Source organism: Aphelocoma coerulescens, chromosome 2, assembly GCF_041296385.1.
Source record: "Aphelocoma coerulescens isolate FSJ_1873_10779 chromosome 2, UR_Acoe_1.0, whole genome shotgun sequence".
Lineage (NCBI taxonomy): Eukaryota > Metazoa > Chordata > Aves > Passeriformes > Corvidae > Aphelocoma > Aphelocoma coerulescens.
In genome coordinates this window covers 54157887-54182592 of record NC_091015.1, presented here as the reverse complement: position 1 = coordinate 54182592, position 24706 = coordinate 54157887, and the positions used below count along the sequence as shown (strand labels likewise).

At 35.0% G+C, this 24706-nt stretch overlaps 1 protein-coding gene across 1 annotated transcript in view; it reads right to left on the bottom strand.

Annotated features, from left to right (window-relative positions):
- ULK4 (unc-51 like kinase 4) overlaps nucleotides 1–24706 on the bottom strand; it is a 212224-nt gene that overhangs the window by 106517 nt on the left and 81001 nt on the right. Inside the window, exons 29-30 of the mRNA XM_069007521.1 lie at nucleotides 22931–23023; nucleotides 13109–13157 (exon numbers count right to left, since the gene is read on the bottom strand). Coding sequence (XP_068863622.1) covers nucleotides 13109–13157; nucleotides 22931–23023 — 142 coding nt within the window. The remainder of the gene's footprint in view (nucleotides 1–13108; nucleotides 13158–22930; nucleotides 23024–24706) is intronic.

Sequence of the window (24706 nt, the reverse complement as noted above, 5' to 3'; positions counted from 1 at the left end):
TCTGCAAAAATGTGCTATGTTCAATACTGACAACTCTGAAACTTGTTCATAAACAATGGGTAAATACTAATTCTTAAAGAACTTAAAGAATGTCCAAATTTCTTTGTGAATTCCCCAAATTACTGTTAATTTTTAACTCCACAGCCAGTCAAATAAACCACAGACTGAAAATTAGCCTCATAACTCAGCTGTGTACTTTTAACTTGCTAATTTCTCTAAGAAACAACTTGCTTCAGAGAACAAGTCAATCTGTTTAAGTCATAAATTAAACTGGTTTCTCATACAAAAATGGGAGTTGTAAGACAAATTTCTGCAGCTAGTAATAAAAATCTTACAATACAGAAAGGTTCCCATGCACTCATTTTTAGTATATAAAACAGAATCTGACTCAGTTCAAATAGAAGGTCTACCTACCCTTACAACATACCTAAAACACTCGACAACAGAAGACGCCCTACAAGACAGGTATACTGAACACTTTCCTCAGCCTCCAGGAATTCACAGCCCAAGGACTTTGAGCCAGAAGATGTTTTTAATGTAATAGCTCTCAATGGATTTTCTTGCATTAATTTGTCCAGTCTATTTTTTAATTCAAGTAAACTGAGGACACCATGGAGCAGAGCTGAGAGCTGAACACAACCCTACAGGAAAGAGTACACCTTTTGTCAATTTTTCAGATCCCAACTGCAAGTTTTCTTTAGTTCTTATAATACAGATATTGTGTGAGTAGAGACAGTGAGCAGCAATACTGTTCCCTACTCACCTGACTATGCTATGTATATACAAAGATCACACTTGCCCCTCAACCACTACCTTCCAAATTAAAGCATACAGAAGAATAAATCTCTTTCACAGGGGCCATTCCAGACCTTTGACCATCTCTGTCTCTTCTCTTTACACTATCTGCAGTTCTACTGTAAACATTTTGAGATGGGGAACCCAGAATCCACACATTGAGTAACATGCACAATGTTTTTCTGCCTACCATTGCAGTATTTCCTCTTACAATGTGTAACATTCAGTGTATTTTCCAGACCAGGACAAAGGATTAAACAGATGTTTTTCTTAGACTGTTTATCTAACTGTGATACCTCACTCCTGAGTGATAATGGAAACACATCTTGCATCACTGCATATGTAGAGTTGCAACCATAGATAGCAGTCTCACATTCTGCAATACTTCAGAACACATACAGGTTTCATATCTGCTTTGAAAAGGGGTGCAAATTAAACTGAAAGTGAGTAGTATTAGGTGTCAAAAAAACTTGAGAAGATTTTAATTACATGAATAATCACAAGATCCTGAAGGTTATGCACAAAACTTCTTTCAAAAAAGGCGCAAATCAAGTGTGATGAAAGAGTATGTGAATGCTAAACAGTTTTATGACTATAAAAAAAAAAAAAAACCAAACCAAAACCAACCCAAGCAAATACTGTTTAAGAGGGGGAAAACTTTGATTCAGAACCTCTGCACTGTGAGCTTTGTAAGTTCTTAGGAGACTGTGTTTGCAGAAAAAGTGAGAGGGAGAAAACATGAGCACCAATATTGTTTCTATCCAAGCCTTAGGGCTGTCTGTGGTGATGGTCAGTCCCTCTCTCTCCTGCTGCTGGTGAAATCCATCATTAAGGAACATAAAGTCAGTACCCTTCTGCCATAAGTTCCCAAGACTGACAGACGGATCTGTCATCTAAAATGAAATTCCTGATAAAATGTTCAGTGAGCATGGAAAAAGATTATAAACTCTTCCTTCAGGCTGAACTGGAGGAACAGAAACACAATCATTCCTGATAGAAAAGGTTAGACAGAACAAAGTACTATAAAATGAAGTACTGAAGTATTTTTATTAATGTTTTCTATCAATATAAAGTGACAAATAAAAGAAAAATTATTTCCCTATCAGGGCCAAAATTCATGTCTTTTCCATATTTTTAGAAGTTTGGGGTTTTTTTTTACATATGATAACATGATTTTTTTTAACATATACATATGACCTACCTACTATGAAAGTCTTCTTGCTACATATTTCAAATACTCTACAAATCTTAACTCTCCTAAAGTCCTAGAGTTAAAGAGAAAGGTATTAGTTAACATTTAAGTAAACTTGTTTTCCAAGAAATAAAATCTAATAGCATCCGCTTTATCTGTCATATGGAAAGCTGAAGTTAGTATGTTCCCTTAAAGGTCAGAGCTGCACTATTTGTAAGTAAAAACATAATCATTAGGAAAAATTCTCCACAATAATATTCAAACTACCCAATCACAAAATTTTAAAAACATCTGTTTAGAACACTGTTAAAAAATCACAAGACTCCTATTTCTGGTAACCTTGCATAAATGTCCAAGTGTATTGAGAGACAAAAAAAGTTGGCAGAAACACTCAGTGACTTTATACATCCATCCATTCAACCCTGACCTACAGTCTGCCTTGGATTCGGTTCATAAAACACCACCCTCATGCAGTATAAAATGTAGATGGATCCGATAAAGAAGAAATGGGAGTGGAGCCAAGCCAGTTGAATAAGCATTGCCACTTCAGTCCATCTACTTTGCTTGCATAAAGGTCAAAGCATACAAATTATTAGGAAGCTGAAAAAGATGAGGAGCTCAGAAACCCAAACTCACCTGAAAGACTACTGACTTGGATCCTAGTCTAGAGGAGTTAATGTATCTAACTACAGATAGGGCTCAGCATATGGCAGCTACCATGCTAGGAGATAATCTGTGGGGTACTTTTAGTTCAGTTGGTTGTTTTCTAGGAAGATGGACTGGATTGGGACAATCAAATCACAGAATAACATATGGTTAAAGGCACCTCTGGAGCTCTCCAGTCTAGCTGGGTGCTTGGCTCAGGGCTGCATAGAGTCTCCAAGCATGGAGATGCTACAACCTCTCTTGCCTCTCATTCCAGTGTTTGACCACGCTCCCTGCAGCAAAAAGTTTCTTTCTATATTAAGCCGGAATTTCCTATCTTCCAGCTTGTATTCATCCTGTTGTCTTTCCACTGTGTACTGCTGAAACAAGTCTGGCTTCATCTTCTCTGTACTGTCCCCTGAGGCAGCTACAGGCAGAAAAAAGATCCCCTTAAGACTTCGCAGCAAAGGTAATATGAAACTTGTTCTCTCAGCCTCTCCATGTGTGCCATGTGCTCCAGACCCCCTGATCATCAGGGTGGGCTTGCTCCAAGATGTCAAAGGTTCTGGGTAGGCACTATTACATCTTTGACAATTTTAATCTTTTCTCTGAACACAGTATTTGAACAAACTATGCATTCCAAACAAGTTTAGCCTTCCAAAAAAAAAAAACTTTTCAGAGTTTTTCAGAATAACCACCATTATCACATTTGTATTTGGAGGGGTTTAAGGGAAGTGCCAACTACCAGCATCCAGCAAAGTCCAAAGGACAACAGGCAATCCTCTAAACACAGGACAAAGCTATTGGATTTTGAGCAACAGCCAAGAGCCAGCACACAGTAACAAGCAGATGCTCTACCCTTTGCAGGTGCAGACACCTTTAAAACAACTGTTTTGTTGGGTCTTAAGTCATCCCTGAAGGGATCATTCTGTAATTCATACCATAAGACTGGATAAATATTAGGCTTATAGTTACTCATTAATTGCTTTGAACAGAGCTTAAACTGCATCATCACCATGCATCCCTCCAGCACCCTGTTTGTCCCTATCAACAGAAGAAGCAAAAAGACCAGAGACCCCAAGTGGGCTCTGTGTCACTTTGGAGCAACACCATGAAATGTTCTTGGGATGGTCAGAGCAATGATGAGATAAATACATGGATCTGCCATGCAAGGTACAACAGTGATACTTTGCAACAGCTTTTTCTTTGAAACTGTGAATATATTTTCTTTCAAAAGACAACTTTAAGACATTATACCATAAAACACAAAATAGTTATCCATTCTGGACTACTGTAGAAACATTTATTAAGAAACCCACCTTCACAAACCCAGTATGTTTGCCTTCTTATTGAAGACCAGTAATATATAATATGAAGACTGAGATCAAAGAATTGGAAAACAGTCACAACATCATAAAACTTGGAAATGTGTTCTAGTATCAGCAGTAATCATGGTCACTATTTTTGCAAAGTACAGATACCTATGCACTTCACTATTTGTTTGTGATTTTCTTACCCAGTATGTTATAGCTAGCTTTAAAAGTCTTTTAGATTCATATTTATTATCTGTACATTTTCAACTTTTAGGACAGGATAAATAATTAAGTACTAACAAACACATAAGAATATTGTTTATACATGAGTTTCCTTATGTCCTTTACCACTGCATATAAAATAGAAAAAAAATTAGCTAGGTAGCATACACACTAAAATATTAGTGTCTAGCATTAGAAAGCAATTCCTTTAAGATGTAAATAGCTGAATTTTCTTCCTATACAAGAACATAATGTTGTCACAAATGCTGTGGACTCAAGTTTTCTCTCAGAAGTGGAGTGCCAAGTGCTTTAGTAAATAATTTTATTCCCTCCCCTAACAGGGGCACTGGTTCAAAGTAATTTTCCAGATAAGAAAGAGAGTGATAGAAGGATATGCTTTAGCAATACTTCTTCTTTTATAAACCCATTTCATTATGCAGAATATCAATTTATACTATTAAAATTATATAAAGGATGGCTCTGCTTCCTCTCACATGTTTTCTATCAGTGATCCTACTGGGGATAGATCTACACAGACATACAGTAATAAAAAAAGGCTGCCCATATTTACTTAGAATTTATACAGTGCTTCTCGTAACAAAATCTGAATACCTTCTAAATATTAATGAATTCATCTTCCCTACGTTCTTGTGGTACACAGTTATAATTTAGGTATTACCTTACCGTAAGAAAAAATTGTTAAAGAATTTCGCTTGAATAAAGTCCAGTTGCGACCTTAAACGGGCTGTTTCAGAATGCCGAGCACCAACTGCTGAGTTTTCTAAGAGTAAAGGTGTCATTGGACACCCAAAGGACAGAAGCACAATAAGCACATGTGAAAAAGAGGGCTTATAGAATTTTCCCAGGGTCAAGAATAAATGTGGATCAGCAGCAGGAATAGGAAGCATTTCTCTCAGTTCTCTCACTACTCTGCCAACAAGCCCATTCCTCATCCCACAAATCATGTACTTCAAGTTTTCAGGTTTTTTCATTAACCTGTTCTAAAATTCTGATATTTGTAACAAATATACATGTAACTACTTAAAAAAAAAAAGTTGAATTAAAGACAGCCAAAATTATTTGACTCAAGCAACTCTACAAGAAAGGCTAAAAATCAGTATTAATAGCATTCAAAAAATGAATATCAAACCCCTAATAACAACAATTTTCTCACTGTGACAGAGGGAAAGTAAATAATTCCAGCTCTGTTTAAAGCTGGCAGCTGTTTCCTCAGTTAGGTGGAGACATCTTAATGAATTGCTGCCACACACTGACTGCAGCACAGAAAACTCTTAAGGTCTGTGGTTGTATCAAACAGGCTGAAAGTCTAGCATACAGCACAATGATATTGAAAAAGCAAAATGTTTCTTCCATTGTTTGCAGGAAAATGCCTCTGCAAAGGAAGCCTTTGTTGACCTTGTCACTGGGGAACAATGAGCTGGAGAGCAGTGCTGTGGAAAGGGACCTGGGGCTCCTGGTCAGTGGCAAGTTGAACATGAGTCAGCAGTACTCTGGCAGCCAGGAGGGCCAAGTGTGTCCTGGGTGCCATCAGGCACAGCATTGCCAGCCAGGAAGGGAGGGGATTGTCCCACTCTGCTCTGCACTGGGGCAGCCTCATCTGGAGTCCTGGAGGCAGTTTTGGGCACTACACTGTAAGAGAATGGGCACTACATGTAAGAGGACAACTATTAGTGTGTCCGGAGAAGGGTGAACAAGATGGTGTAAGGTCTCAAGTGCAAGACTTACAAGGAGCAGATGAGGTCACTTAGCTTGTTCAGCTTGGAGGAGATAAGGCTGAGGGGACACCTCATAACAGTCTACAACTTCCTCAAGTGAGGCAGCAGAGGTGAGATGCTGATCTCTCTCTGGTGACCATCAGTAAGACACAAGGAAATGGAATGGAGCTGCATCAAGGGATGTTCAGATTGGACATTAGGAAAGGGTTCCTCACTGGGAGGGTGGCTGGGCACTGGAACAGGATGCCCAGGGAAGTGGTTGCAGCACAAAGCCTGACAGATTTCAAGGAGCATTTGGACAAGACTCTTAGTCATATAATAACTAAGGTAGTTCTGAAGGAAGCAGGAGTTGGACACTATGACCCTTATGAGTCCCTTCCAACTTCAGACAATCTGTGGTTCCGTGATTGCTTTATCCATATGCAAAACCACTGCATATCACCTGACATCTGGGAAAAGAAAACAAATGTCATGGGTTCTTAATATTAATCACAATCAGGAATAGTTTTTATACCAAGCATTTTGGCTTCTAATAGTTTTGTTGTCATCTATTAAGAACACTATAGTTACACATGAATAAAACAAAACTGTTAAGAATTCATTCCATGTACAGTGTTAATAATTGCAGAGATCAGTTGACCACAACAGATTAACAACCCAATTCAGCACTAATCAAACATCTATATGTACAAACACTTCCTCAGAAACTCCTGACTAAAAGATCACAGACATAGACACAGAAATAAATCTGTTTCTGAAAATAAAACTTTCTATTAGCAGGATTCTTCTTCCTGCTAAAAAATTCTCAAGAGAGTTCCACTTAGACGTGTTTATTTCCAGGAGTACACGTTCTGATGTGCAGGCTTATCCCTTTTTAGTATACACTATTTTCAAGTCAGAAATTCGAAAGAGGTAACAAGTCTCAGGAATCTAATCCTTAAACTGAAAGTGCTCAAGCAAGTTAACAGACTAATGAAAAATCCTAACATTCCTACCAGAGGAGCCATATTTTATTCCTGGAAAATTGGAAGTTAACATACTATACCCTATTGCATTTCACAGTGTCTTCTTTGGTCTATAGAAACACTCCTATTAATTTGATTTCTCATTAAAAAGAGAATAAATGTAATACCTTACTGAATGTTGACACAAGACTTCAATGCACTGGTAAGAAACTTGTCAGTTTGGAAAGGATTAAACCATTCTCACTGTTAAAAGTGTTCTACTCACAGTAAATTTTACACTTGCATTACATGTATCTTCTTTAAATGATATCTCGTAATTTTTTCTGATTCCAAATACATAAATTCTAAGATAGCTCAACAATTTTTCTCTAGTTTCTCCTAAACCCATCTTTGGATATTGAATGTCTTTCAAAATTAGCAATTATTTTGCTTTATAAACTACCCATTAAAATAGGTTTTGGCATTTTCACTTTCAGAAATCCTCATAGATTACATTCCTAATCTGTCACAGCAGTTTTACATACACTGCCACAGCATACAATTTCACTATTAGATATAGTAGATTTGAGGAAATATGCACACTTCAGAGAGAAAGAAAAAAATAGAGATGCTCATTATGGATACATTTAAGGTTTCTAACTATAACTAATGTCCATCCTGTAGAAGCCATAAAAATCCCCCTTAGAATCTAATTTCAGATACCTTATAAATGCAGGTTTTCCCTAACAGCAGTAATGAGCAGGTGAAATACACCAAAAAGAGCCATTGCATGGGATGTTTTTGTAACAGCACTGAATATACAGAGAGGAACAGGAATACCACATATGAAGGTATTAAAATAAATACTATTTCCTGTTCTTTAGAACACATGTAGACTAAGCATTCCCAGATAACTCTGTGTTGATTTTTCTAAGAGAGGGTTGATTCTAAATTAAGGATTGAGTATGCCCACAGACTAGAGTGAGATGTCCAGAGCAATCAATCAGCATCAATCTTCTCATGCGAGTGCAGAGCTGAAAGCTTTGACTTCAAGTCAAAGCTCATTTACAGCATAGAAGACCAAGGACCCATTCACACTAAATGCTAGAGCTTTTATTATTTGCCAAATGTATTATCCTAATTTTCTCCAGGAGATGAACTCCGCCCCATAAACACGTACTCTTTACAGAATATAAGAGAAAGAGTCTCCTGTCTGTCTTTTGTTTCAAGTACTCATTCTGAATGGACTACAAGTACTTGGAAGAGTTAGAAACATGCTTCCCATTCTTTCAGGCAACCAACAAGCTGTGCACCGCACTGGACTAGGAGGTGCTTTCTTTAACAGACACAAGTAAACTAATGCTTCAAATGCTGCAATAACCTCTAATCCATGTTCCTCTATACTTGTCATCCATGTGGCTGCTAGACAGAAAAATACTTCTACCTCTTCCCTCAAATGATATATGACTGAAATCTCTCACTAGAAAATAGAAACCAAGCAAAAGAGGAATGATGAGGCTCTTTTTTTTCCTCTCCAGTCTTCTTCTTCTACATTTTTATAGTATTTTCACAGGTAAGACTGGCCTTACAACAATTATTTTTTTAAATAATTCTAAGGGGATGGCTTTGTTGCTTTAACTGGATCACAAGGAGTGGCATCTCTGACCATAACCATTTCCTATAGCTTTTTCCTCCTATTAAAATTCAAAATGAAATACAGAATCCAACCATTGCTTCCACTTGGATACTATACAACTTCTTTCTCACAATTTTTTTTTTTAATTGAAGGACTTTGGTTAGAATTAGTTTTAATTTTTAAAAAAAAGCAATCTAACTATACCAAAGCAATCTAGTTATACATGGCTATGTATCCTCTACTAGAAAAAATTTCCACAAAATTGTTAGCTTTCTTGAAAATAAGTCGTTACACAAGAAAACTGGAGTGGCTTGTTTCTTCTTTTATCTATTTTTTACGTAACTATTACAATTTTTCCTTTAATTATACTTAGCTAATATTCTCTCCCTTAGTGATAAATGTAATATTGAACTCTATTTTCAACTGCAATTACAACAAAGTGAGCAAAGCATACCTTCTAAAAGGATCAGTGACTGCCACCATAACAATGATTTTGAAGCATTTTTTGAGCATGCAAGTATAGGCTGACTGCAGTCTATCAAAAACATGAGCAGTATATGATTCTTTATTTTAAGATGTCCAATACAGCCATCCCAAACTACACAGGGACAGTATAAAATTTCAAACTTATACACACCTAGGAAAAATAAACAAAAATATTTTAATAGGACTGTAAAGAGAAATATACTTTGTATTTTCATACTAAGAGCTTTCCACTGTATTTGAAGGAAAATAAATTAAAATACGTAATTTAAAAATTAATTTTAATTATTTCACAAATGTAAAGAAAAGATGTGGACTTGCTTGTGTTAAGGATAGAATGATAGTATAAATAAAACAACCACTGAATCTTTAAACTAAACTGGGCAGTTTACACATGAAGACACTAGTTACTATTGGTTGATCATATTTAATAATAAGATATCATTTTTAAATACAATAATATTCAATCTTACTATAAAGTAATTTTTATTGAAAGAATATGCCTTTAGACTTTAACTGGCTGTTAAAATACAGAACTTTGCAAAAAAAATTTACAGCAAAACTGATGTCTGTGATAATATGCTGGTGTGACTAAAAGTTACACCAGAGACTTTAGTAGGATAAGCAGACAATTGACTACTGAGCTTTAAAAACAGGGTAGCACTGAGCTCCTAATCACAAGCATCATTAGCTTTAGTTTTAAAACTTAGCAGCAGAAAAATAGAATTTCATCAACTACACAAGATTTCTTTTCTATGCAACAGCTTTTCATTCAAGTAACACTAAATGAAAACCAGGTAATATTTATGATGTTACCCTTTTAAAAGTAATACAACACAGAACATAACATTTACATCAACTTTATTGCTTGCTACTCAGCAAAATCTTGGTAGCAATCTAAAATACAAATAGCCGTAATTTACAAATATGGCAATAAAACACTTCCAAAGCCTCAACCTCATTCCAGCATTATAACGTAATAATCAAAATCAATATTTTGTATATCATAAGCTGATATTGCAGGCAGATGGCATAGGTTTGACATAGCAAAACATATTAGAAAAAGAATACTAAGGATGTAGCAAGAAAAGTAAAACATGAAATAGGCAACAAGAAAGTAAAACATTAAATATAACCCACAGTAACTTTTCCTGCTACAACCCCTTCTTCATCAACAGCAGCATTTCATATTTATACATTAAATCAACCCAACTTTTGGCATTATTTACATAATAACGGAATTTGTCTCATTATATTTAATCTTACTACCATGGGGAGTTTGCACCTTTTAATTTTTTCACACTATGGTGTCAGCTTTCCTTCTGCTTTTAAATCCCTTCTTGTCCTGAAAATACCCCTAAATTGTCAATATGTCTCTATACACATCACTACATTTTCACTGACCACATTAGCCATTACTGCAAGATCAATGTCTACTCATATTGCAGTCATACCTTCATATTGCTTTGTAGGACTAATAATCTACGTAAGCACTAGCACCAGGATCTGGGATCAAGGTACTGATGAAATTAATTTGCATTCAGGTACAACATGAAATTCACCTCTGAAGCTCTGTAATGAAGAACTGTATTCAGGTTTTTCACATACTCACAAACCACACCATTAATGTGCATTTCCTAAATGCAGCAAAGTGTTGAGAGATAAATGAGTGCAGAGGGTTTCCAGGGGAACTGGAACTCTATTTAAAGCCTCTTATTAATTAGCTCAGTGACTAAACCCTAGTTCAGGTGAAGATAAATTATGGCTATTCTCTTAGAACAACTTTTTAGGTAGACAGTAACAGATTTTTTTCACTGATCCAGTTCTTTTTTTTCTTGGCAACTATAACGTAAAAAAAATTGCAGTCATAAGTGACATGAAAGGATACTTTTCATATGCTTTGATTGAATTCAGAGATCTAGCTGGTCCAGAGGGATGACAGAAGATAAAAAAAATTTCCAAATCTCAGTGTCACCGCTTAGACCACAATATTGGGTAGGGTGCAGTATAAGAGGTAGTATCACTCTACACTGATGAGCAGCAAAAAGCAGTCATATTAAAAGCCATCGTGCCCTTGCTACTGTGTAGCTAGATTATAGCTAGTACATTCAATCCCACTTGGACTGCAGCACAGCCTAGAAAAAGCCTCCTGCTCCTGGAGATGCTTTTCAATTTTGAGCCCACAGTATTTCCCTTCAGAGTCTAACAGAGTCCATGTCCTGTCAGTTGCATTGCAGGAAATGACATGAACTATGTTTAATGATACATAGAAAATACACTTTGGATATTGAGCCTTGGAATAGAAATTATTAAGTACTAATAATAAACCATGAACTTGATAGTAATAGCTCTACTTTAATTTATTGTCGGTATAAAATAGAGGATTGACTCTGAAGCATAATTCAAATTCAATAGTTTAGGGTCTGGTAAAGGTCTAGGTATAATGACACAGAGCTCAACATTACTATTTGTGCTGTTTCTTGAAACAGATAAAAATATAAACCTAGACAAAGACTAGTTTATGGAGAATAATGGGAATCAAATTGTATGTGACTCCCTTCACCTACATGACTGTGAAAATTATTCCAGAAACTTGTGATGAGGGAGTTTGTTAATCTGTCCTGTCCAATCCCTTCTGTTCAAAAGAAAAACAGCCTAATGATTAATCCCTCCAGTCTGATTAATCCTAGCTCCTGAGTTTTCCCAACTGCCTAAAATTCTTTTGCTGAATTCAGTTTCCTGTAGGGAAAACAGAGGAACAGGTTGCCACCCTCCTTACTGTTTCTGGCATCGTATTTCGCATCCCTTGAGCCAAAAAAGACCATATATATATATATATATACACATCCATATATAGTTAAATTTCAAGATTCCAACACCTGAAGCCATTTCAAATATTAACTAAATATTTAAGGATATTAACATGAAACATTTGACTTCCGTATTTTACTGAGTTCTTCTTTTATTACTACCTAAAATTAGTACTCATCCTAGGTCAAAACTATTTATGAAATACAGTAAAATATATGGTTTTGTTCTTAATACTTATCACAAAAAGAGATTTGTGTATATATATATATATATATATATATACACACAAAATATCATAAAGCCAGTGTTCTGTATGCTGCTGGAAAAATCTATCATTGCTAACAAGATTACTTTAATAAAAAAGGGCTCATCTGGGTATGCAGCATTAAAGAGATTCAAAATGATAGGCAGTGAAATAAATCACTGCAAAGGAAGAGTGAAGATTAAAATACTGAAAAACTTAAGAAAGGAATATCAAAGTTGATTCAGAATCCCATTTATGAACCTCATCTACCCTGAAAAAGACTGAATTTCATGAATGACACAAAAGCAAGTATGCAATCTGCTTGCACTGCATAAATTATGTGTATTTACTTATAATGCATATTTAGAAATCATCAGGAGCATGCTTACAAGACAGGACACTTACCTGATACAACTTCATGAACTTAGAAATTAAAAAAATTAACAAGAGACTGGAATTTAACAATGAGAAGGCTAATGGATAGCACAGTACCCAGCTTCCAAACTAGCCTAAAGATTTCTCTTTCTCATTAACATATTTGTTTTGCAACATTTCAGAGAAACAAAACCAACAGTTTTCATGACCTTTATAAGTGGCAGATCCTATTTAGGGATGGAAGTTCCACATGTGACTATCGAATATCATATCCTTGATACTTTATATTGAAAGAAATTATAAAAGCAAATAGTGGGATTTGAGACTACCCTGTCAACAGTATCAAATTTGTATTTGATACTATTAAATAAAATGCAACTTCCTCAACATTTTTTGTATGGACTGGGAAAATATATAGTTCTAATTAGGAATCAAGCTCATTAATTCTGTTTTTCAGGGGATTTTTTTCATTCAAAAAAGAAAAAATACTTACCTTAAAGAAACTTCTTACACAGGTGGACTAGTTGGTGAGAAGCTCTTAACTGTCTGCTTACACTAGATTATTTTGTTCTGCTAGACTGTTCCATTTGATTTTACCAACATCTCTTACTTTATCAACATGCCTAATAAAACTTACTAGTTTGACATGATTTGGGAGATAGGATAACTATCCATTAGAATACATATATATATATTTAAAAATTATTCTTACCAAGACGACTTGAAAAAGAACTGGAAAAAGATGGATTTCTTCCATGAGGCTGTAAAAACATATTTTAAGATTTATTTAAAAACAGAGGAAGCGAATTCTTATTTAACACAGGAAACTCACAACAGGAACAGAGTAGTAGAATAGTTGGTGCCAATATCCATGACCCAGAACCTTAGGCTTTGACTAACTGTCAACAAAAATGAGTTCCATTTTAGATATTAAACAGAAACAGCAATGCTAGGTCAGCTTCACTGATGCAATTCAAGTGAGTAGAACAGTAATTAACTTAGCATTTTTTAATGGCAGAAATTAATAAAAAAATTTAAGTATAGAACAACACATATTATGAAACAGAGTGCACCATTAACTGTTTGAATTAATAGACTCAGCACACATAATGAAATTATAAATATACTGTGTTTTTTTAAAGAATGCCATGTTAACTAACTTCCTGGGTTTAACATATTTATATATGATATTTTTGTCAGTCACTTGACAGTGCTGAGCAGTGGTGGCCAAAGGGAGTCAGCCATATTCTCCAGCACTTCAAAATCAGGTAAAACCCAGCATATATATGCTTATAGAAAGAATATTCTGAAAAATCAGTAATACTTCATGTTAATGCAGTTTTCTATTCTTAGAACACAAAACACTGTATTACTAAAGCATGTGTGTCTCTCACACTGTGATGACATATGAATCATACGATTACATGCTTTTTACTGTATTATATTGTCTAATTGGAAGAATGATTTTCACCTTTTCTTACACACTACATTAAACGCCTATTCACCAAACACCACCGAGAACCAAATTGTGTTTCAGAAATTTCTTCTTGTGTCACTATAATGTGTATCACTGAAGTGCTTCAAAAACAATTGGTAGGTTTAACTTTGTGATACAGCAGAGATAAGACTGCATTAAGAAGCCCATGTAATAAATGAAAAACTCAGAGAGCCTGTCTGGGATCTCAGTGTACAACACACTACAAAATTGTCTTGCCAGTAGCATGTCAGTTAAAAACACCAATTTATATTACATAGTTCTCTCTGAATAAACAGGAGTTATATAAAATAAGTATCTAATTTCATGTTTGAAGCTTTACTGTGTAAAACTATATATTGGCTTCTGGTAAAACAATAATCAGATTAATTCTGTTTGGTAACTATTTGTTAAAAAAAACTCATACACTCCTAAAATCACTTAGTTCCATTTAAGAGTTTTTATTCATGTCCAATAAGAAAAGAGAAGAAGGTGTTATTTTTATGGATAGTGTAAGCTAAAATATTAGACTGTGAACTGAAGCAGCTAAAAGGAATTTTACATTCTCCTCTATGAACTTAATGAAAAAAATCAGAGGGGGCCAGAACAGACATCCAAAGGTCATAACAGAAATGCTTCATTTAGATTAATATCACCTCTAAGAGCCCTGGCTGTTCATATTTGCTGGAACTATGTATTGTAAAGGAAATACAATAATGAATGAAAGCCATGCTAAGAGAACAACCATACCTACGAATAACTGAGAACTACTTCTAAGTAATGCAGATATATGCATTATGTATGAATAATAATAATGGTTTACTTTTTCATACTGTTTTTCTGTTTCTCTGATCCTTGCCTTCACTTACATGTAATAATGATTCTATGATGTAGAATCTATATATGGAGTTAAGGGTGGTATGAATAAGAAGATCTGCTGCATTGTACAGCACTGGCATGTGGACCTAGAGACAAGTAAAACATATCCACTAAACTGTTCAAAACATAAAAAAACAGTATCACTTTAGGCACCCACATATAGACATTTAAGAAAACTAACTAACAGCCTTGTTCAAACAAATGTGATCATTTTTTCCTGCATACAGAAAAATAACACTCAACAGAGGGAAAAGAACTCAGGTAAGGAAAGAAACTCATTATTTCTAAGTTTAGAAGCTTGAATTTAAGGACAATTTCTCTTCTTATTAAATTGAGGGAATATTTCTTCCATATGCAATGGAAACAAGTTCCTTTCATGGGTCAGGAGAACATGAAAGCTGTCCTCTGGGCCATCCAACAGCCCTTAAATAGACAGTTATGGCAGCTTGGATACAGCCAGGTCATAAGAAAGTCCCAGGATTACAGATACGAAGACTTATTATATTTGAGGTTCATTTCCAGAGCCAAATCTATTAGTTAAATTAAAAGCTTAGTCCATGCCTACAAAACTGAATTTTGCTGATGTAGATATAACAATACTGAATGTAAAGAAAGTCATTTAAACACCACAGACTCCCAGAAAAGCAACTACAGTAACAGCAATCATACTGACAAAATGAAGTTTTGCCAGCACAAGCCTACTTACACTTAGGGCTTATTGGAATTACTTACCCCAGCAAAAGCTGCTCACTTTGCTACATAAGCAGCATTTAAACTGTGAACACATTAGCAGTAAAATACAATCAAATACCAAGAATAGCTAAGCAATCCTAGTCCAGGCAAAACCTAGAAAAATGCTTTTGTGGTAAAGGGTAAATTATGAAACAATTGTTTTCAAACACTGCAAGCAGTCCCCATTGTTACAACATTACAAAGTCAGCTATACTTTCTGCTGAGTTAAGCTAAGACAAAACTAGACCCAATAGGTCTGTTCTTAAAGGTCACCTGCCAACCTTTATGATTGAAACAATAAAAAGCTGCAGCCTTGAAAGAAAATCATACATATAACTTAGCTAAAGCATAAAGTCACATCAAGCATTGCATTAAGACAAGGCTTAAAGCTGATTTATTCCAACTTTGCATATATGTGTTCAAGAGAGAGAGTAACAATATCACACTCTTCATAGCTGTCTTACATAGTTTTACAAAGGAATTGTCTTAAAGCTGGTGAAAGAGGAGTTTAGCTATGGAATTTATTTCATAGAATGTTCATATTCTAAACTAAAATTATTTTGGTTCTTCATAGACTTACATAATTTATATTAAATTAGGTCCTACCCAGTTCAAAAAACATACAGAATCATCACGATATACAATATGCAAATCATAATACTAAATAACAATACTAAATATTTCCATCTCATTTAAATCTATATATAACTAAACCGCACTGGCTCAAAATAACTGGCCAGCTGATTTTAAAAGACTTGCTATCAGTACAATCTGAATTTTGAATATACTAACAATTTTCAGAATGAGATTGTGTGTCCAATTTTGCTTTCCAACAATATGTGAGATCTGTTTCTCTAAGAGATCCTGAATTACTTTCTTGCAAAACAAAAATCTACTGCAGGACACTGAACACAAAAAACTTTTTGTTACAGGTTTGATACTTAAAAATTTGAAAGGCAGAAAATATGTTATCAGACACTTTAGATAAAAGTTCGATGGGAGGATGTGAAAATCTGGGTGTTACAGACAGACATTCTAAGCTGAACAAATGAGTAGAAATTATTCTGAAGAACAGAACTGGTGGATATGCACAAAGCAAGAACGAAGACATTCATTTTAAAGGGATGAAATGTCAAATCCATGACAGATTTTTGAACCCCACTAAGGGCTCTTAAAAAATAGGCATGACTGTGTAGATTGCAAAGGTTGGGGGAGACAGCTAAAGGAGACAATATTCTAGAAATTTATGAAGTAGTGTTCCTTTTCACTGTAAGATGATGGCATAAAATTAAGTGGCAAGTGATCAGATAGACAAAGAAATAAAAAAAAAAAAAACAAAACAAACCTGAAGATCATAGATCTTTATTTGCATGCGGTTATGTTACAGAATAGCTATTTATGCTGAAAGCTATTTGTGAAATATCTTTTTCAAGCCACATAAGTGAAATGAAACTTACTCCTCAATAGCTACCATCTACAGAACACCACATTATCTTATATGGATTCTGAAAATAGTAACTCATAGGGGGCTGAGAAAGCCTCCAGAAAGTATTCCCACTCACTGACTCCTTCCTGTAGTCTTCTTTGGGCACCTACTATTGAACACAAGAGAATGGACTGGACAGTGGTTTAGATTTGCTTCATGCTGAACAGAGGATTCATGGCAGAACTGAATTCACTCAAGTCTGCACCCCAACCAGCTGACTCTTCCTCATTTGCTACTTATATACACAAAGCCAAAAATTCACTATTGAAACTAAAAATTACCAAGAATGAATGGATTTGCTCCTTTTTAATGCTTTACATTAAAAGAGTACTTATTTGAACCTTCCAACATGACTCTTTTCAAAAATTCACTTAAGAGTAACATCAAATATTTGTGTCACATTTTTACAAGTTAGACATTCAGTAATTGATCAGCAACACGAAAGAGGAAACAAAATTACAGGTTTAAGGTTAATAGCTTATTCCTTTACTAAAGGGGAGCTTTTTTAAAATGTAACACTAAGGAGTTGTGTATGACATTAAAAATGGTGATTAGTATTACAGTCTGTACATGACTAGACTATGAGAACTGCCTTGCAATAATGAACTCTGACCACTGCCTTTGATATGAATTACAATGATGTGCGACTTGTCAACAGTGTTATTAGCTGACACAAAACTTAACATTTCAAGAGTCTGTTTCTGGGCAAGTCTTCCTGCCTGGTGTTATTCGATAAAGCAGCATACATGCAAACTTTACACCAAATAATAAGAACAGCAAAGATCATAAAAATTCTCTGCTGTCTTATATTAGCATTACTTCTCTAAAAGGAAAATCAGGGTTTTTACAACATCAATTTCCGTAGATGTGAAACTAGCATAATCAAAATCAAAATCAGGTTCTAAATCTACATAAACATTCCCTGAAGTTCTAACAAAACAGTTTCATCCTCTGGCTATCTCTCTCAATCCATCTGGATTGTGATTTTCTCACTAATGTTGTACACCTCTAAGATGTAATTCTACTGCTCAGTTCAGTTGGACTAGGCCCTAAGGCTTACCTGTTATCAGAATTACTCCATTTTATTTTATTCATATTCATTAGAGAAAATAAAACAACACATAAAAACAGGGAAGTAATTTAGAAGCAAATAGATCTACTTTTTAAAGTAAGCATTTCAACTTTAAACTAGGAAATTAAAATGACTAATGAGAAGAACAAAGTGTTTTTAAAGCAATTAATATAAGCCCACATTAATCAGGGAAAGCACTAAAGCAGTAGTCCTCTAGTATAATGGCAAAGGAACTACAGCAGGTTCAAAGACAATCTATGCACAATGCTAACAAATGAACTCAATCACAGTCCTAGCAATTAAAAGCACCAGACTAAACTCCAAAGAATTTAGTTTTGGTTTGGGGTTTGTTTGGGGTTTTTGACTGTTTGTTTTTTGAAATCAAGGGCAAGGATATTAGACCATTTCAGAATATACTGGAATGTAACTAAACGCTGATGTAGATCATCCTAATGTATGAAAAGACGATCAACTCATTACTAACACCAACTCTAAAATGTGCCTTTAATGGTCTTTAATAGATAATGCATAGGGTACAAGAAGTAGCATAAACAAAGTCTGAAAATTGGACAATTTTTGGATGATTCCAAAGACACTATGACAGTTACTTTAATTAGCCAAGACAATAAGCTGCAATGTACGAAGTTGATCTATCTATCATCTTCACAGGTACTAGATCTGTGCCATTTAGAAGCAGCCGATTTTTTTGTTGTTGCTCTTCAGCACCTTCCTGTTTTGGTTTCTGATGCCTTTTCCCCTTTTTTTAGAGCAGTGCCTAATGTTTGTCTGGAAAATTTATTTTAAGGACAGGAGGTGAGAAAGGTTGCTTAATTTGGTTCCCTGTCCTTCACCATACATCTAAGAAGGGTGCCTTATCATTGGTTTTTAGTTAAGTGTTTCTCCCTCAGGAAATGACCTTAATAGAATACTGGAATCTGTCCCACTTCCATGATCATTATCTGATGCAGTATCTGACATTCCCCCCACTTCTATTCTATTACTTTTACTGTCTCCCTTCCTTGCAACCAAAATTGTCTATTTTAGCAACCCATAAAATTCAGACTCCATATTTTAGAAGGTTTAGCTTTCAGATATATTAACGTCATCAGATGCTGTGAGTTTCTGACTAAAGGTAGGCCGAGTAGCTGCCTAAGAGTGCACACAACTACATTTTGTAAGGTCCTCTGTAAGGCCAGAAGGCAAGTTAAGAATCATGATCCAGTAAAGTTTCCTGAGTAGCACAGTATAGAATCTATTACAACAGTCAAAACATTTAAGAGCAGCTAACTGGTATACCATATAAGTATAGGTATACTATATTCTTAGTTTTAAGAGAAACTTAGAAATTCACATAAACTCCTCCTCACTACTAGAAAAAACCTAGCAATCTGATCATTACAGACCACAACAAACAGCATAAAAGACTCAAAGCAGGAAAAAAAAACCCCAACCCTTTATAGATGCTTTCTGAATGCAGACTTTGCATAGCTAAATCAGACCTCAGCCTGCTACAGACATTTGCTCCCACCATGAGAAATTGTATTCCTCCAAAAGCTCTCCACACAGGTACAATCCACCAAGAGCAATTAACATGAAAGCAAAAAAAACCTAATGCAAATTTACAGTAGTTTAGAAATAAATCATTAACTGAAGCTACAACTTTCCTCAATATCAGTGATTTCTTTTAAAATCAGCAGTCTTGATACAGCTAAACATGAACTCTGCTATTAACACTGACACTGGTTTTAATGTCCACAGTTTCTCTTATCACAAAATAGTAAACATTCTTGAAGAAGACAAGGCAATAGGTATTTAGGAGAGCCACAACAAAATACTACTAAAAGGTTTAAAGCCAGACTATTTGCTTTGAGACAAGTATAAAATAGGCAACTGATGGACAAATTCTGTTCAAAGCTCATTCTTCTAATATCTGCTATTTTCTTAGTAAACAAAGTCAAAGTGAGGCTGTATCAGACAGCAATTGTGTGATGTAAAAGCAGGTACAAAGGGGTACCTGATTCAATTATACTCTAACCCATTCAGGTCAAAATAGACAAGAAAACACTCATCCTTTTCTGAAACTGGATTTTCTTCCTGTGGATGCTCATATCATCAGATATCCAAATACTTAAAAGTGTCCACAGAAACACATTAAAGTTGAGGTTTTTTACAGCTACCATCTTATACAAGAGGCAACTTATGTTGCTGAGAGATTAATCCTGCAGCACATTAATGGGATATCACTAGAGTTTTTCACTGCTAAATTGAAAAGCAATGGAGTGGAAGAGCTCCCACAACAGAGAGTGTTAAAAATCACTTCAACAGTGGAGCAAAGATTACAAATTATTTTTTGTATTCTTATAAAATGCTAATTAAAGGCATTCAAAATATGTATTGTAACTACAATATTTTATCATAAGCTTAAAGAACATCAAAAATATAACTGTATTTGAATATCTGTGTCTATGCCATCTATAACAAACAGCCTGTAACAGAAAACAGACATGTCCAAAAATAGTAGGAAGAAGATGAGATGTCTTTCCTCTGATATCACAATTTAACTAATTTACAGTATAAGCTATGAAAAAAAAGGAAACAAAAAAATGGAGTGCATCTGTCTCCTTCCAAGTGTTAAAATAAGAACTGCTCAAATGCAAATGCCTCTATCAGGGAGCACACCGGAAAAAACTGAGCTGATGGTGAGAAGAAGAATGGTAAGTGTGAGATGCAAGAAAATTAGTATAATTAATAAAAAGAGAGCAAGAAAGCAAGAATCTCTTAGGTGAGCCTGTCTGAGAACAAGCTATCATATGGAACAAACTAAATAAAAGCACACTAGCCTCTTCCTCCTCCCAATGCACTCTTTACTTCAAAATAATAGTATTAATAACTATTTTTGAAAGACATTGCAACAGTAAGGTAAATACTAATTTAACATTTTGTCATTTTACGATCTTTTTGCTACCATCCCTTTTATTCATTTAAAAACACAGGAGAAAGCATCCATCCTTGAAAGCCAGGCATTGTGGATAAAATATAAGCTTGAAGAAGCCACAGAGGCTCAATGCAGTGACTCACATCACTCTCATCAGTACTAAAATGCAGTAGAGTTTTTCCACAAAGAAAAAACTAAATCCCGCAGGATTTGTGTCCAGTGTTATTTATTTACTCTCCATCACAATTTTTGCAGAGACTTTCCATCTGTCTAATGAAAGGAGCAAAAGAGAGCATATGCCTTGAGTATTTTTGAGCTTCATGAATACTAATTAGTTATTCATTGAACCAAAACAGAACCAATTGTGACATAGTGTTCACTATAGCATGTACCTGGTTTCTATTTTGTTCACCAACAATTTGTATCAATATGAATATATTATTCACCTCTCTCATGCTTTTGAAGCATTGGCTACTTCCTGCAAAATTTATTGGGAAGTCAAAGAATAAGGAAAAAGACAGACCAAGGGAATTGCCTAAACTGTGCTCCCTAAGAAACCCAGCCAAACAAATGATTTAGTAAAAGAGGACTTGTAAAGTATGTGAGAGACACAACAATTACAGATGGGTTAGAATCTGGAATCTGGTAGCCAGTTCTTAAATAAGAGTGCTGGACATACTGGTATTTCAAATTGTTAATAGTTCATTGAATATCCACAGCTGCTTTTTATTAATATTAAGAAAAAAACTCCTGTCTGATGCCAGATGACCATGAGAATGAGTGTGCATCCACAATCTACCTACACTGAGCATAAAGGCAAATACGTATGATTCTGGAAATAAAGCAAATTCAGTCGGCAGAGGAAATGTGCTGCTACTGTAACCAGCATTCTAGTTACAGAAGTATTCTTCATAACTCTTACATTACTAGAATATCTGTAGGTTAATTCTAAAAATGGAAAGCTGTTCTATTTGTTTCTAGAATACATAAAATCCTACAGTAGCATAAACAGCTTCTTTACAATGAAAACTGTTCTATACAATTCAAAACATTTAAAATCTCAAGCCACCATATTTCCTAGTTCATTTGTAGTCTACTTAGTATATTAAAGCACCATTCCCAATAGCATCATAAAAGATTAAAAGAGGATGTTTCATATTTTGCAATAAAAAGTGGGAAAACAAATTAAATTTCCTTCCTGATGTTTTTTTATCTTGTGCTCATTTTAATCAACCAAAGCAAGACAGTACAATGCTCAGCAACCTCTGAGCCATAACACTATCAGACACCACAAGTAGACAGCGGTCAATGACAAGAATAACCACATTTTTGGGCATATCCAGGAAGATGGAGAGATCACTCCTTATAACTATCAACTCACACAGTGTAAGTTCTATGGCACAGTTTTAAATTTTTTTCTGTCCATCACAGCCTAAATTTTGGAACAAGAAGGAAGAGATACTAAGGTACTTCTAAACATACTGAGCCTACCTATACCAAAAATTAAAATCCATATTTAGGAACTTAAAGGGTAGATGTGTTTGCAGGAGAACTGACCAGCTTTCAAGTGAGTTGACTGGTGTGAACCTTTAACAAACACATCCCCTTTGTCCTAGCTACAAATATGTTTAGTTGAACAAAAATTTTGATAATGTTTTGGGTTTTGTTTGTGTTTTTTTTACATTTTTAAAGATAGTTTTAATGTTAAAATTCATATGATTTTATCTCTAGTTGTTTCATTGGCTAAATCCACATTAAAATAACCAGAATCATACAAAATTGACACAAGAGACATAAGATTGTGCTCTATAACAAATTCTGTCCAATGATTTTTCTAAATCAAAGCGCTAGTCAAAGTAGTACAACAGTGAGATCTGTTATTGCCAATTCCTAATAGGAAAGAAGAAATTGAAACAGAAGGAAGCCAGAGCAACAGGGAATATGTAGTCGTATTACCTCACAGAAGCAGGGCTGTGCTTGGTCAGGGCCACCAGCAGTTTCAGAGCATACATGGGTACTGGGTCTGGAGCCAGCAGAATGTGCTCATACCTGAAAGACAAGGTGGGAAAGGGGCAGAAACAAGTCAAGAGATACATATCAAAAAAGTTGATATTAAAAATTCATAATTTCCCATTTCCAAACTCTATAACTACAATGGAAATACAAGGCTGTTTGAAATTGTACAAAGCAACAAACAAGACTCACTTAGAAACAGTATTTTAAAACCAGTATCAGATTAAATTTAAAAGCAGCATTAGTAAGAGACCACGTTTTTAGAGAGAGAGATAGAATTATAAAATATGTAATAATATACATGCTTATGTGTATATATTATATACACATATATATATGTGCAGGTTACATATATAAAACATTCACCTTGTCTACATGCACAAGACTTATTTATTGATCTATATTAAGTATTTTATACATAAAAAATCTATTCTTCAAGAGACAAGTAGTAAATGAGCCTCAAAGTATCAGGCAGAAGATTTATTGGGTGCTCAGGAAGATGATCAACCAAATTACATATGATTAAGCTCTATATTTTGTATACATAGTTATTTTTCTCAAAATTGAGAAAAACTCACATTGAGCTTTTTATCTCAAATTTCAAAAAATATTGCTTTCACTGCAGCATACTTCCATTCTCCAAGTAATATAGACCAGAAGAATAAAAAAGTACTCCAAAGCAATGTCTATTGAGAGCTGTGGCAGAAAATAAAACAAGAAAAACCTCTTTGAAACATTTCCAAGTATCACCTCATGGAAATCCTGGTAAGGGAAAACAGGCTGCTGAAAAACAAAATGGACCTTGCTGTTGCTACTAACTTTCTAGTGATACCCACCCAAAAAACAGGGCTAATTTTACTGCATTTAAACAAAAATGTATGTGAATGGCAGTAGGATACAATGATGGAAGTGAGAAAGATGTAAGCAAAGAAAACCACAGACTTGGCTATGTCAAAATGCAGTCTTTGATTTCAAATAGTGCTACTCTAAATACATGGAAGTAATAGAAGAGGAAGTATAAATCTCTTCATTTGCAAAAGAAAAACCATGAAGAATCAATCAAGAACAAATGAAAAGGATGAATTGTAGGAAAACATGGTAGGTTATCATGTTATGAGCAACAAAACACTTCCACAAAAAGAAGAAATTGTAGTGTTCTGGTAGAGGGAGAGGGAATCATGCAAATTACTGAAAATTTTATTTCCCATCTTGAGATCCCTAGTGCTGCCTGAACTGAGCAATCTGGATCACTTCCCACAACATTCATGCTAGCATGTACCCTACTGTGTGTTAGCTCTTCCCCTCTCTGCAGGCACCACACCGCAGCACTCAGATTTATGCAGGAAGGAAATCTAGAGGGAGATGAAGTGCTTTGCTTGTCTATGATGAGGAGGGAGAAGCACACCAGCCATGAGGTCTTGATGTAGCCTGTGGGAGTTCCCTCATAAGGGCTAACATTCCTACACAAGCAGCCTATGGGCAATGTGTCATGGCTACTACATACTTGAATGAGCCACTGTAGGGTTGCAAATCACGCTGGAGTATCTACAGAATTATCAGTTAGAAGTCAGTGTTGGCTTCAGGTCTTTAGTGATTAAACTCTCTCCTTTACAAATAACAGATTCCAGTTCCCCAAAGAAAACTATTTCTCACTGGTCAATAAAAATCTCTTCCTTAATAAAAGAAGAAAATACTGTAATACATTAGAAGACACTGACT